The sequence below is a fragment of the Lycium barbarum genome, chromosome 10 (genome assembly GCF_019175385.1).
Source record: "Lycium barbarum isolate Lr01 chromosome 10, ASM1917538v2, whole genome shotgun sequence".
Classification (NCBI taxonomy): Eukaryota; Viridiplantae; Streptophyta; class Magnoliopsida; order Solanales; family Solanaceae; genus Lycium; species Lycium barbarum.
Genome location: NC_083346.1, coordinates 120,832,432 through 120,845,986, shown reverse-complemented (window position 1 = coordinate 120,845,986; position 13,555 = coordinate 120,832,432). Strand labels below are relative to the sequence as shown.

At 35.6% G+C, this 13,555-nt stretch overlaps 1 protein-coding gene across 3 annotated transcripts; it reads right to left on the bottom strand.

Moving 5' to 3' along the window:
• Window positions 1-3,116: 3,116 nt before the first annotated feature.
• On the bottom strand, window positions 3,117-12,928 carry LOC132616145 (uncharacterized protein At2g02148). 3 transcript variants are annotated; one of them, XM_060330753.1, is made up of 9 exons: window positions 12,774-12,928; window positions 9,465-9,702; window positions 7,894-8,017; window positions 7,453-7,794; window positions 6,745-6,907; window positions 5,775-5,895; window positions 5,615-5,680; window positions 3,850-4,092; window positions 3,117-3,521 (listed from the first exon to the last, which is right to left on the bottom strand). In XM_060330753.1, exons 2-9 carry the CDS (start codon window positions 9,639-9,641, stop codon window positions 3,420-3,422), a joined length of 1,338 nt encoding a protein of 445 aa, XP_060186736.1. In that variant the 5' UTR covers window positions 9,642-9,702; window positions 12,774-12,928; the 3' UTR covers window positions 3,117-3,419. The 3 variants fall into 3 exon arrangements, with proteins under 3 accessions (XP_060186736.1, XP_060186737.1, XP_060186738.1); XM_060330754.1 differs by having other exon boundaries at window positions 7,630-7,794; XM_060330755.1 differs by lacking the exon at window positions 3,117-3,521 and having other exon boundaries at window positions 3,856-4,092; window positions 5,610-5,680.
• Between the last annotated feature and the right edge of the window lie 627 nt (window positions 12,929-13,555).

Sequence of the window (13,555 nt, the reverse complement as noted above, 5' to 3'; positions counted from 1 at the left end):
ATTGTGGCGCGTATCAGGTTAAGTGTCCTTTGATCATTAATCAGAGATTCTGAGTTAGATCTTGAAATGAAATCACTTTAGTAGGAAGCCCTTTTAACATGAATCTAAATTAATCAAGCCTCAAAAATATCTCATGTTATATATTTGTTCTGCCCAAAGTACTATGAATTATGATATTTTTATGCGTTTACAAAAATCAGAAAGTATTTGGAAGATCATAATTGAGAAAAGGACAAAAATGGTCCCTTAACTATGATAGTAGATTCAAAATAGTCTCTTAACTATGCACTTAACGGTTTTAGTCCTTTAAGTTTGTTACAAGTTAACAAAAACGGTCCCTTAACTATGAGAGTAGGTTCAAAATAGTCCCTTAACTATTCACTTAACGGTTTTGGTCCTTTAAGTTTGCCATAAGTTGACAGTTTTAGTCTCGACAAAATATTCATCGAACTCTATTTGTTAGATTTGACGAGAACTATGAAAAAAAGGGAAAATTAGTGAGAACTCTAGATCGGTCAAATAACTCGGGACAAAACCGACGGGCGTTAGTCGGTTATAGGATGGACTTCCGCGCATTTTTCCTCAAAAATAACCGATGGACTTCCGTTGGTTTTCGTAAAAAACAATAAAAATTAAAAAAAAAATAGTGTCCCTCGATTTTATCCATCGGTTTCCGTCCATCATTTTTTTCGCTTGTTTTTTGTAGTGACAACTTTTTTAGTTTCCGCTATTTCTAATTTATTTCTAAAGTCTAGTGTATTTTATTTAGTCGATGGATTCCCTCAGTTTTAATCGATAAAGTCCGTCGGTCTTTGTGTTTCGAGACACCACTTTCTGACATTATCAAACCGTTAAGTGCATACTTAAGGGACTATTTTTAACCAACCTTCATAGTTAAAGGACCATTTTGTCAACTTATGGCAAACTTAAAGGACCAAAACCTTTAGGTGCATAGTTAAGGGACTATTTTGAACCTACTCTCATAGTTAAGGGACTATTTTTGTTAACTTGTAACAAACTTAAAGGACTAAAACCGTTAAGTGCATAGTTAAGGGACTATTTTGAACCTACTAGTACCACTATTTTTGTCGCAGAGAAGAGTATAAAAGTTTATAATCCTCTTTCATCACTTTCACTTTAGGATCGTAACTTTGTAATATCCGCAACCTTTTTTCTTATTGTCTCTAAATAAAGAATATTTGTTTCCTCTTATTCTCTCCTCAAAGTTTCATTTTTACCTTTTTCTTTTTATCAAAGGAGAAGTGCATGAGAGCCTAAAAAGGGTTTACTAAATGCAATTGCTTAGAAAATTGAAACAGGACTCATTTAATCTTGCACAATTTGTCCATTTTGAGAAATAAAAATAGAAACCACATTAAAGGTCTATCAATGTGCATTTTAATTCTCTAACCAACCAGATATTAGAAATATGATATGAATTATTTCTAGTAAATAAAGAAATAAATCCACAGAGCTTACACACTCCTCTTAGACCATTCTCAAATGAGAAATTGTAAAGAAATGAATCATGGACCTAACTCAACCCGATGAGGGACTTTTTTTCATTCTTCAACACTCCACCTCACGCTGAACATCTGGAGCGTGGGCAATTTAATTTGGGGGGCCTAACATCGGGTGAGATGAGTCCTGCTCTGATACCATATAAAGAAATGGATCATGGGTCTAACTCAACCTCAAAAGCTAGCTTATGAGGGGAGGATTGCCCAAGTCCATATAAGGAGACCACCCATCTCATTAACCACCGACGAGAGACTTTTTTTCATTCTTCAACAGAAATAAAAGCTCATAGTCATAAATATCTGAGTGCATTCATGTTTTCAACTTTTCATGTTATTCAGTTTAATTTTCATTGTTGAGCTACTTTTTCAATGTTCTATTTTATCCTTTTTAAAAGTTTCTAGCAGGATGAAGCTAAAAAATAATTGTCTGATTGGGATACTTCAACTAATTCATTAGCTATTTATTACTCCTTCCGGTTCAAAATAAGTATCAATTAGCCTTTTTCACACCCTTTAAAAAAACAAAAAACTAATTTCTAGAAGAAAAAATATTTTGACTAAACTATTCTTAATTAATAGGACTCTTACTTACTTATTGCCTTGGGTTACTGGAGGTAAATTTGGAAAATAAAGGTATTAATTCCTTCTTGATTGAACACTTATTTTGAAATGAAATAAAAAAAATAAAAATGAACACTTATTTTAAATCGGAGGAGTATCTCCCATCAAAATAAGTACTCTACCATATAACTTTTCACTAAAGTTTAGACAAACAGAAAGAATTTAACTTACGTAACCTATATGGAGTTTGATCCATGGGCCCCTTGTCACTCAAACTCTTCAAGAATTAATTAGCTTGCATCGGTTAAATTATTTCACTTGATATAGTTAGTATAGTGGATTTAATTACATTATCCACGTTTAATTACAAGAATAGTTATTTTGAGCTACTGAACGAACAGTACTTCTAGTTAAAAAAATTTACTTAAATGCTAAATACATTATTGAGTTGGCATTTTGCCCGAAGTGTTGATGAACTAGCAAAGAGAAATATGATGTCACCAAAAAGGTCTGCATAGTGTAACTGTTTGACTAAAAAGTGAGTTTGCTTACTTGCCCTTTGAGAGGACACTATACCCCCTTTAAACTCAACTTATTTAGGTGTTTCATTCTCCCGTACCTATGTCGATTAAAAGAAAAAAAAATTATAGTTAGGTCTCATCTTAAAAAGAAGGGAAAAGGTAAAGGTTTATCCTTGTGCTTTGCAAAAAGATCTAACGTTGCCCACCATTAGAAGTTTGACACATCCATGTCCTCACTGTTTAGTTCAGCCTCAATTGCCCTTAGTCACTAACAACAGGGTCATGGCTGAACCGAACTTTTAACTGCAAGAACAAACTTTGACCCTGAAATTGCCATTAGTCACAAAATGAGTGGATTCTTTGTGTCCATATTGCCGGACAAAGTTAGAAAACAAGAGCAGAGTTAGAACTTTCGCAAACCATAAGAGCAAATTTAGACCTATTCCCTATATAATCTTGGTATGTTAGTGATCAAGGCAATTTCAAGCCAACAATGTAGCATCGAAGACACGGATGAGCAAAACTCCTAACGAAGGGGAAAGTTAGAGCTTTTCACAAAAAGGGCAAATCTGAACAAGTAATTACATGCATATACTGAGCCCCCAAAAAACAAAAGGAAACAAAAAAGATAGAGAAAACACCTTTTCTCCCACAGGGACAAAAAACAAAGAGAACCTTTTTTCCCCACAGAAAATAAAAACCGAAGGAAGAACAAAAAACAAGAGAGATGGAGAGAAAGATGAGGAATCTGGTGTAGAAATGTATACATATTTACAATTAATGTACAATTCACATTGGGAGACTGGATGAGTTCGCATCAAATTCCTAATCTCTTTGTACCACATTCTGAGCAGAACTTAGAGGTCTCTCTCAAGTAGGGAGTACCACATTCGTCACAAAACTTCGCAGGACTTGTAGGCTGCATGATCGATAATAAAGGAAATGAAAGAAAATCACTTCTGATGAAAATTAGATATTTAGAGATACAAATCACAGTAACAGTCAGACAAATTGAATGTATGGTAGTAGTTAGTGAGGTTTCCTTAAGCCAACAACATAATGCATTTGTGTAGTCAATTAGATAAAGAGTTCAGAAGCAAATCAACCAGTACCTTGTATGGTTAGTAGAGGCATGAAGTAAAAAGCGTTTTTTTTTTTTTATGGATAAGTAGGCATGAAGTTAAAGTATATTACAGGGGTGCTTTGAACTTGAATCTTGGGAAAGACAGCATAAAAGAATCTCTCACCATTATATGCATGCGTCCACCAACATGGCCTAATTGTTGTAAGCAAGCCATATGCGGAGACATGGTTGGCGACTGAGAATGAGCAATTTCAGGCAAGTGTGACTGAGGGCCACATTGTTGATTATGAGAGAAGTGGGCTATATGTTGGCTTTGGTTGATATGGTGCTGGTGCTGAAGGGGATGAAATTGACCCTGATGGCACAGAGGTTGCATATGCTGCTTTGAGGTAGTCTGTTGACTATCCTGTGGTCGAAATATAGTTGAACAAGATGAGCATGAATCAACAAATTAAGGTATATAAACATCTGCATTGTCGTAAAGACAAATCAAAGCATCCAAAGAAACAACTCATGCAGCATTAAGCTACACAGGCACAAAAGACAAAAGCAGTTTAGTAGGCACTGATATGTGTTTAGTATCAAGTATCTCATAACTACTGCAAAAAGCATTCCCGAGTTCCAACGGGAAAAGTTTGTCGCCTATTTATCCACTGGAGCAAAACTTCTCGAGTCCTCTATAAACCCCTTAACAAAAAGTTGGCCTCACTATTAAGTCTAGTCCATTTGGACCTAGCAGGGCAAGCATGGAGTCCATCTACCTTTTGGGTCTAAAATGCTAGACATATTTCAGCGCAGGAACTGGTACTGCTAATTCTATGCAGATTTTAGGGAAAAGATGTTAAACTATCCAGGTTAAGGAGGCTTAAAAACATTACTAAGTTTCAAGGTGAGTTATTTGTAACCTTTTACAACAATTTGCTGGCGATTTAGAGCATGAAATAAGCAAAGTAGAAAGTGGTTCTGTATGCTAATTAATAATGATGTAAGAGTAATTTAAATTTCAAGCAGGATTTTTCGAAAATGTACAGGTAAAACATACATAGAAGTTAAAAACATCCAAAACTTCCAAAATGAAAAATAAAAATAAGAAATCAAATGAAATTTGAAGGAAAACAGAACATCTAAGGTAGCAAAGAGGACCAGCGAGAAATAGCAACCAGAAATTTGATAGCCATCTAAGAAGCATTATATTGTCTGTGCGAATTCCATTAATATTTTTGGCAATTCATGAATCAACCCGTTCAATCGGTATAGGACTAGGAGATTTATTTAAAAATTCTCCATATGTATTAGAAGTGAGTTTTTCTGTTAGGAGAAACTGATGCTCCAAAGCAAGTCCATATATGTCTAGCGTGTGTCTCTGGCTGCACCTTAGTTCACTCAACCATGAGACAAAAGAATAGTAAAGCAAAACTCTTGTGATCGTTTTTCCAGCTTGATTTTATAGAAGAGGGACACTCTGTTGATGCTAAGAAATAGAAATGTGCATGCCGATAGTGTTAATACAGAGACATACAATTCTTTTTGAACACTAACAGAGACATAAAACTACTAACAGCATAACACGATGCTGAAAAGTAATCTTCGATCAAAACCAGCACACTGCTAAAAGAGGTTAGCAGAACTAAGAACCACCAAAAAAAAAAAAAAAGCAACACACCGAACAGGACTGAAGGAGTTTTAAATGTGTAGTTAATCGTTAACATTGACACTCCAGTAACAATTAACTACAAATTTAAAACTCCTTCAGTCCTGTTAAAATTACAAGCTTCATGTATGCAACGACAGAAGTTTATCTGTTTCTTCTTAATTATTGTCTGATATATAGCATACTGTTCTATGCATGTTCTAGTTTATCAGACGAACAAGAAAGTAAAAACAACATTCAAATTAAATTAAGACGGTGGAAAGGAGTAAAACCTTACTTCACTGACAGAGCGGTAGCTTTGACCTGCAGCTAATGAAGAAGCATTGTCTGTGCTGGTGAATGCCTAATAGACATGAGCAGAAAAAATTTCTAATCAATTTTCCAAATAAAATAGGATAAGGGATACATATGATGGCTACAAGATCACCTAAACTTACTGAAAAACCAGTGATATTGGAAACTGAGTTTGATGCACGTCTATACTTGTGTCTTGGAGCATAGAATTTATAGTCTCTGGGGGATATAGCAACTTCGTTTCGGCCCGTCAGTCTTCTGAACCTATATTAGTAGAAGCATGGATCAATTTGACATGCTGATTTTTCATGAGTTAAAACATTGACTGGCACCATTGGAAACAGCGTCTCTACCTTCACAAGGTAGGGGTAAGGCTGCATACACACCAACCTCCTCAGATCCTACTTGTGGGATTACACTGGGTATGTTGTTGTAAAAGAAGAATACAAAATTGTAGGAAAAAGTGTCCTTAACTGACAAAAAGGAAGATACTAATTTGACTGAAGATCATTAACTTCTACTTCTATCTTATGCCAGTATTGTCTTCAAGGTCCACATACATAATCATTACAGAAAGATATCGGTAACAAAGTCAACTGCAGTTAGCTAAATTTGAAGGGAAAAAAACTGCTAGATACGAACATCAAAGATGGAAAAGCTACTTAAAACTAATTGGACCTTTGGAGTTAAAAGTTGAGTGTAAATGCCAACTTTTTGATAATCAGCTCCTTTTTAATTTTTGATAATCAACTTTTATTTTAATTATTTAAAAATATCTAACTATGTAATTATACTCGTGCAACCAAACATGATGCTAGGATTTATACCATAATTACCTTATGACAAACAAACATGTCTTTATAATTGCCATGTAGTGTAATTACTAGGCTACACATTGGTTTTCAAACATACAATAAGTCAATGTGGAATGTAGATTATCTAGAACAGATTTTTTTGATAAGGATAAGAGCACACAAACATGCAGTATAGAAAAATGCATCTATTATCTCATGCCAACAGAAGTACTAACACAAGACTGGAATTTTAGGTAAAAATAACAGATTATTTTAGATAAATCCAACTTCAATATTTAAGATGGAGAGTTTGGCATACCATTCTGCATCATCAATACATATGCTTGTTGGTTTCTCCACAATGGCTAAGCCATTAACCACAACAAACCGAACACGCTTTTCCTCCTGTATCACTAATTCAGGAAACCTTGCCCTTGTTTCAAAAGATGTAGCCAACTCCCGCCTTTTAAATGTGCAAGGTCCTGTATATTTAATATCAGCTAAGTAAGAGGCTAACTGTGAAAATGAAAGGCCAACAACAGGAGATGAAAATTACGCTAAACAACATTTTCCCCGTTTCATCCTTGTCAGGAAATAATGATATATGTAACCAGCAAAAGAAGGGGAAAACAATGAGTAAATTCAAAAACTAAAAGTTGATGGGCTAAACTAGATGCTTCTGCTGATCCAAGATTCTCCACAGCTTCATGTTTCTACATAGATTAAAAAAATAATCTATTTTTGATTTCTTTTTCTCTCCTGTTCATATTTTTGTCCTTTCAATCCTCTCCATGCTCACATGGATGAAGGGAAGCAAGATATAGAAAAGCAACAATGTAAGCGTAGACTAGCCTAAAATTTAAAGCTGACACATACAACAAAAAAATCACTCTTCTCCGATCCCAATGAGAAATCATATCTATTACAGCAAGATAGCTCAACTGAGAGAAAAAGGTGATGTCATGGGTAAAGGCAAAGACCGACTTGCAAGTGTTGAAATGAAGTTTTGGAACCTTAGATGTCATACCTTTCCTGGGAAATTTTTTTGCAAGCTTTCTGTATAAACCACCAGCTGCTTCAAGGGCCACACCGATGGTTTTTTCACGCATGCCATTTAAAGAAGAGAGCCTTACATTCACTTCACTAACCAGTGTTTCATACATGTTAGCCACATACATCAAGGGCAAAACAAATGTAGCATCACCTTCATAATTGATTTCTCTAGACTTCCGCTTGCTCATTTTATCTTGTGAAGATTGAGCTGCAAAGTCTGCCTCTGAATCTACAACTTCAACTACGTGTGGCCTTATGAAATGATCTATGATAATGTCCAAAAATCTTGTCCTTGCCGTTTCAATCGGCGAAATATCTGGTCCATGAAAACTGGCATTAGCAAATCTAAAAGTGAAGGTCATCTAGTTGCTTTCATCCATTTAACAATCAAATATAAAATGAAATCTCCAGTTACCATCAATAGTAACAATATTGTAGGAGCCCGTTGAAGATCCACTATTTTCAATGCTAGTACGATCTTCCTCGACCACTATACCATGAAGTGGTAATGAGTTTCTGAAGGATTCATGGAGGCAATCCTGAAAAAGTACTAATGCCATTAGTATTCGTGAATAATTTGAGAACAAATACACTCACTGGTATAGGTTTCCAGAGTCAAAAAGCCAGTTTCTAACATCAAAAACAAAGTTGTCTGACCAGTAGAGAAGCCTGCTTACTCTAGCTAAACAAGTTTCCCGATTTGGCACAATTAAACAGAATGCCAATGCCTTTAAAAATAAAAAGACGACCTTAATATCACATGGAATGGAAATATCTTGGCATCCATGCTGACTTGAGGGAAAATAGGGTAAAATGGAAACAAAAAAAAAAAAAATCAATATAGGTATACCATTTAGTTGGGATTAAGGCTTAACCTAGTCGGCATGCTTATTTAGATCCAATCTTCATTAGGAGTCCTTTCATCTTACTAGAGATTTGTATACCAGTAAAAATGGAGAGAGAACTTCCAATGTTAAAGAAGCTAAATTATTGAATATCGGATGAAAACAGTTCTAATGGAAATCTGCATAGTGAGGATTCATACAGCTGAAACTAACTAGCTTAGGATTGAGGCATAGTTCTTGTTGTAGTTTGTCAAATTAACAATCAGAAGGTATGAATAGCAAACCGGACATTGTATTTTTATTTTTATTTTTTACAACTGTGGTATCCAGGCCAGCTCTCGCGCAAACCGGACATTGTATTAGTTATACAAATTTCATAGTGGGATTACATTTGCTTATGCAGCCCAGCAAAAGATTTCTAACAGAAGATTATTTCCAACTTACACATTACCAGAAACTGAAACAACAGCACATACTCCCTCCGTTCACTTTTATTTGTCACATTTTGCTTCCCGAGAATCAAAGTACATGGACTTTGACCAACATTTTAAGATGTATTTTCTAATCGTATTAATATGAAAAGAATTGCAACTTATAGTATTTCTTGTATAGCTTTTGAACATCTAAATTTTAATTTTAAAATATCAAATTAATCTAGTTCAATTCAGCTCCGAAGATTAGTCAAATTGACTCTCTAGAAGCGAAACGTAATAATTAAAAGTGAATGGAGGGTATAATATTTTTTTTAGGCATAATACATAGATAGCACTTAAGCTTGGCATCTATGGCAACTAAACACTCTAACTTTGAGAATGCACATCCAGACACCTCAACTCGTCCCCACTATGTAAGTTGAACACTCCGACTTATAAAATGATCATCTAGCCACCTCCAAAGTTTATGTGCCATGTCATGCCACATCAGCGTCGGGTGTCCACTAGACTCAGTGAGGACGAGTTGAGGTGTCTAGATGTGCATTCTCAAAGTTGGAGTGTTTACACAGTGAGGACGAGTTGAGATGTCTAGATGTGCATTCTCAAAGTTGGAGTGTTTAGTTTCCAGTTGAGGCCAAGTTAAGGTCTCCAATTATGCATTATGCCTTAATTTAATGTGAACATTGAAAACCAAAAGGCGAACTCACAACAGCTGTGGACTCTTCGCCATTGTCCATACTATCCTCGGTTACATCACCTCCTCCACGATCAACATCATCACCACCGCCACCAATACCCTCAGCATTGAGATCATGCAATGAGGTCTCTATATACGAATCCGCCGACCTCATATCATAATGCTGCACCGGAACTCTAGCTCCCATCTTCCCTTCAAAATTAGTAAATTACCTTGAAAGGAACATAATTATTGGACTTGTTCGTCAACTGCATCGAGCACAAAACAATAAAATTAAAAAATAAAACTAGAAACAGAAAAAGTTAGCACGGATCTAAGAAGTGAAAAAAATCTATATATGAAAGAAGAAGAGTCAATGGTCAAAAACACACCAGAACTATCACTTTTTTCCGAGTTTCCTAGGTGTTAGAGTTTCCTACCTGAACTATCACCAACTATTTATTAAACACACCTCAACTATCAGTTGTTCACTCAAATTTTCCTACATGAACTCGCACACCTAATAGTTCAGGTAGGAAGTTCACGAAAAAGTGATCAAATGTGTTTTTGACCATTATTGCAAAGAAGAAAGGTTCTAGAAGCTTCTAATTTGAGTTTGTTGAGAAATTACAGGGAAACTGAAGCTCAACAGGCTCGATTTTAAGCAGTTCTAGAACATTCTAATTTGTTAATAATCACTTGAACTCATTAACGAATTGAAGCATTCAGTAATGGAATCTGCTTGAAAGTGAACGGAACCCTAGCTCCAATAGTCGCCATCAATTTACCAGTTTATAGTAACTAAATCCTCCAATTTACACAAATCATGACATTCTAGCTACGTCTCAGTTAATAATCAGTTGAATTTCCTAACGACTTGAAGTATTCAGTAACGGAATCTGCTTGAAAGTGAACGGAGCCCTAGCTCCAATATTCACCATCAATTTACCAGTTTATAGCATCTAAATCCTCCAATTTACACAAATCATGTCATTTTAGCTTCGTTTCTGTTAATAATCACTTAAATTCACTAACAAATTGAAGCATTCAGCAACGGAATCTGCTTGAAAGTGAACGGAACCCTAGCTCCAATATTCACCATCAATTGACCAGTTTATAGCAACTAAATCCTCCAATTTACACAAATCATGTCATTTTAGCTTCGTTTCTGTTAATAATCACTTGAATTCGTTAACGAATTGAAGCATTCAGTAACGGAATCTGCTTGAAAGTGAACGGAACCCTAGCTCCAATATTCACCATCAATTGACCAGTTTATAGCAACTAAATCCTCCAATTTACACAAATCATGTCATTTTAGCTTCGTTTCTGTTATTAATCACTTGAATTCGTTAACGAATTGAAGCATTCAGTAACAGAATGTGCTTAAAAGTGAACGGAACCCTAGCTCCAATATTCGCCATCAATTTACCAGTTTATAGTAACTAAATCCTCCAATTTACACAAATCATGACATTCTAGCTACGTCTCAGTTAATAATCAGTTGAATTTCCTAACGACTTGAAGTATTCAGTAACGGAATCTGCTTGAAAGTGAACGGAGCCCTAGCTCCAATATTCACCATCAATTTCACTAACAAATTGAAGCATTCAGCAACGGAATCTGCTTGAAAGTGAACGGAACCCTAGCTCCAATATTCACCATCAATTGACCAGTTTATAGCAACTAAATCCTCCAATTTACACAAATCATGTCATTTAAGCTTCGTTTCTGTTAATAATCACTTAAATTCACTAACAAATTGAAGCATTCAGTAACGGAATCTGCTTGAAAGTGAACGGAACCCTAGCTCCAATATTCACCATCAATTTACCAGTTTATAGCATCTAAATCCTCCAATTTACACAAATCATGTCATTTTAGCTTCGTTTCTGTTAATAATCACTTAAATTCACTAACAAATTGAAGCATTCAGTAACGGAATCTGCTTGAAAGTGAACGGAACCCTAGCTCCAATATTCACCATCAATTTACCAGTTTATAGCATCAAAATACTCCAATTTACACAAATCATGTCATTTTAGCTTCGTTTCTGTTAATAATCACTTAAATTCACTAACAAATTGAAGCATTCAGTAACGGAATCTGCTTGAAAGTGAACGGAACCCTAGCTCCAATATTCACCATCAATTTACCAGTTTATAGCATCTAAATCCTCCAATTTACACAAATCATGTCATTTTAGCTTCGTTTCTGTTAATAATCACTTAAATTCACTAACAAATTGAAGCATTCAGTAACGGAATCTGCTTGAAAGTGAACGGAACCCTAGCTCCAATATTCACCATCAATTTACCAGTTTATAGCATCTAAATACTCCAATTTACACAAATCATGTCATTTTAGCTTCGTTTCTGTTAATAATCACTTAAATTCACTAACAAATTGAAGCATTCAGTAACAGAATCTGCTTGAAAGTGAACGGAGCCCTAGCTCCAATATTCACCATCAATTTACCAGTTTATAGCAACTAAATCCTCCAATTTACACAAATCATGTCATTTTAGCTTCTTTTCTGTTATCAATCACTTGAATTCGTTAACGAATTGAAGCATTCAATAACAGAATGTGCTTAAAAGTGAACGGAACCCTAGCTCCAATATTCACCATCAATTTACCAGTTATAGCAACTAAATCCTCCAATTTACACAAATCATGTCATTTTAGCTTCTTTTCTGTTATCAATCACTTGAATTCGTTAACGAATTGAAGCATTCAATAACAGAATGTGCTTAAAAGTGAACGGAACCCTAGCTCCAATATTCACCATCAATTTACCAGTTATAGCAACTAAACCCTCCAATTTACACAAATCATGTCATTTTAGCTTCGTTTCTGTTATTAATCACTTGAATTCGTTAACGAATTGAAGCATTCAGTAACAGAATGTGCTTAAAAGTGAACGGAGCCCTAGCTCCAATATTCACCATCAATTTACCAGTTATAGCAACTAAACCCTCCAATTTACACAAATCAAGCCATTTTAGCTCCGTTTCTGTTAATAATCACTTAAACTCACTAACAAATTGAAGCATTCAGTAACGGAATCTGCTTGAAAGTGAACGGAGCCCTAGCTCCAATATTCACCATCAATTGACCAGTTTATAGCAACTAAATCCTCCAATTTACACAAATCATGTCATTTTAGCTTCGTTTCTGTTATTAATCACTTGAATTCGTTAACGAATTGAAGCATTTAGTAACGGAAAAGTTTACGGAAAAAGAGTTAGTGACTGAGAAAGATGACGGCGCCGGCCATATACGCGGCGGCGCGTGGCAAAATTTGAAGATTGAAGTTTGATTTAACGGTTATACAAACCTTAACAGAAAGCCGAGGCTGAGGCTGAGTTTGCTTTGAAGATTTGCGAAGCAGTTTCCGAACCTAATTCCTCGATGTTTAACTTATCAGTATCCGAACCAAAGCCGGCAGGTCAATATACTGTGTGGATGCTGGGGGGACCCACTAGTGATTACACGTGTGCTGCACTTGCATAGAAAAAGTGAAACTTTTTTTTTTAAATCTATTTTTAGTATTGCATTAATATTTTGACTAAATATAAAACTTAAAATCTTTCAAGAGTTGCACAATTCAAATTTGTGAAGAGGAGATTTCATTCCCTTCAACGCATCTCAAATTATCAAAGTTTTCTTCATCGATACTAGAGATCAAGATATAGATTCAGTTGAATTCAGTAAACTTGGTTTATAATGTTGTTTGAGGATGCTATTTGATTGAAACAAATTGCGTGCTGAGAAAAGCGAACGTGGGGACTCGGGTGGGGGGGGGGGGGGGAACGTAACTAAGAGAGCCATTCCATTTAGGGCGAGACAAAATGGGCGAGCACAGGCTGTCTGGTGTCTGAGCTAATTAACCAGACGACGACCAGTTACCAAATTGATTTAGTATTAGCTGCCTATCCCGGAATGGAATAGCAGGAAGGGAGAGAGAAAGGGAGCACGTATGAGTGGTATGAAAGCCATAATTGGAGGCATGGGTCTTTCTCACGAAGATGCGAAGCCTAGAGATGAGTCTATTCTAAATAGACTGAAAAATCTGGGGTAGGAGGCTTGATATTTATTGTAAGAAATTTATTTAGTAGG

Excerpts from the sequence above, each read along its gene's own strand:
- LOC132616145 (XM_060330753.1), bottom strand. The coding sequence starts at position 9,641 with ATGGGAGCTAGAGTTCCGGTGCAGCATTATGATATGAGGTCGGCGGAT. Across the intron at positions 7,795-7,893 it reads CAATATTGTTACTATTGATG|ATATTTCGCCGATTGAAACG; the intron begins GTAACTGGAGAT and ends TTCATGGACCAG. Across the intron at positions 4,093-5,614 it reads GCTACCGCTCTGTCAGTGAA|GATAGTCAACAGACTACCTC; the intron begins GTAAGGTTTTAC and ends TTTCGACCACAG.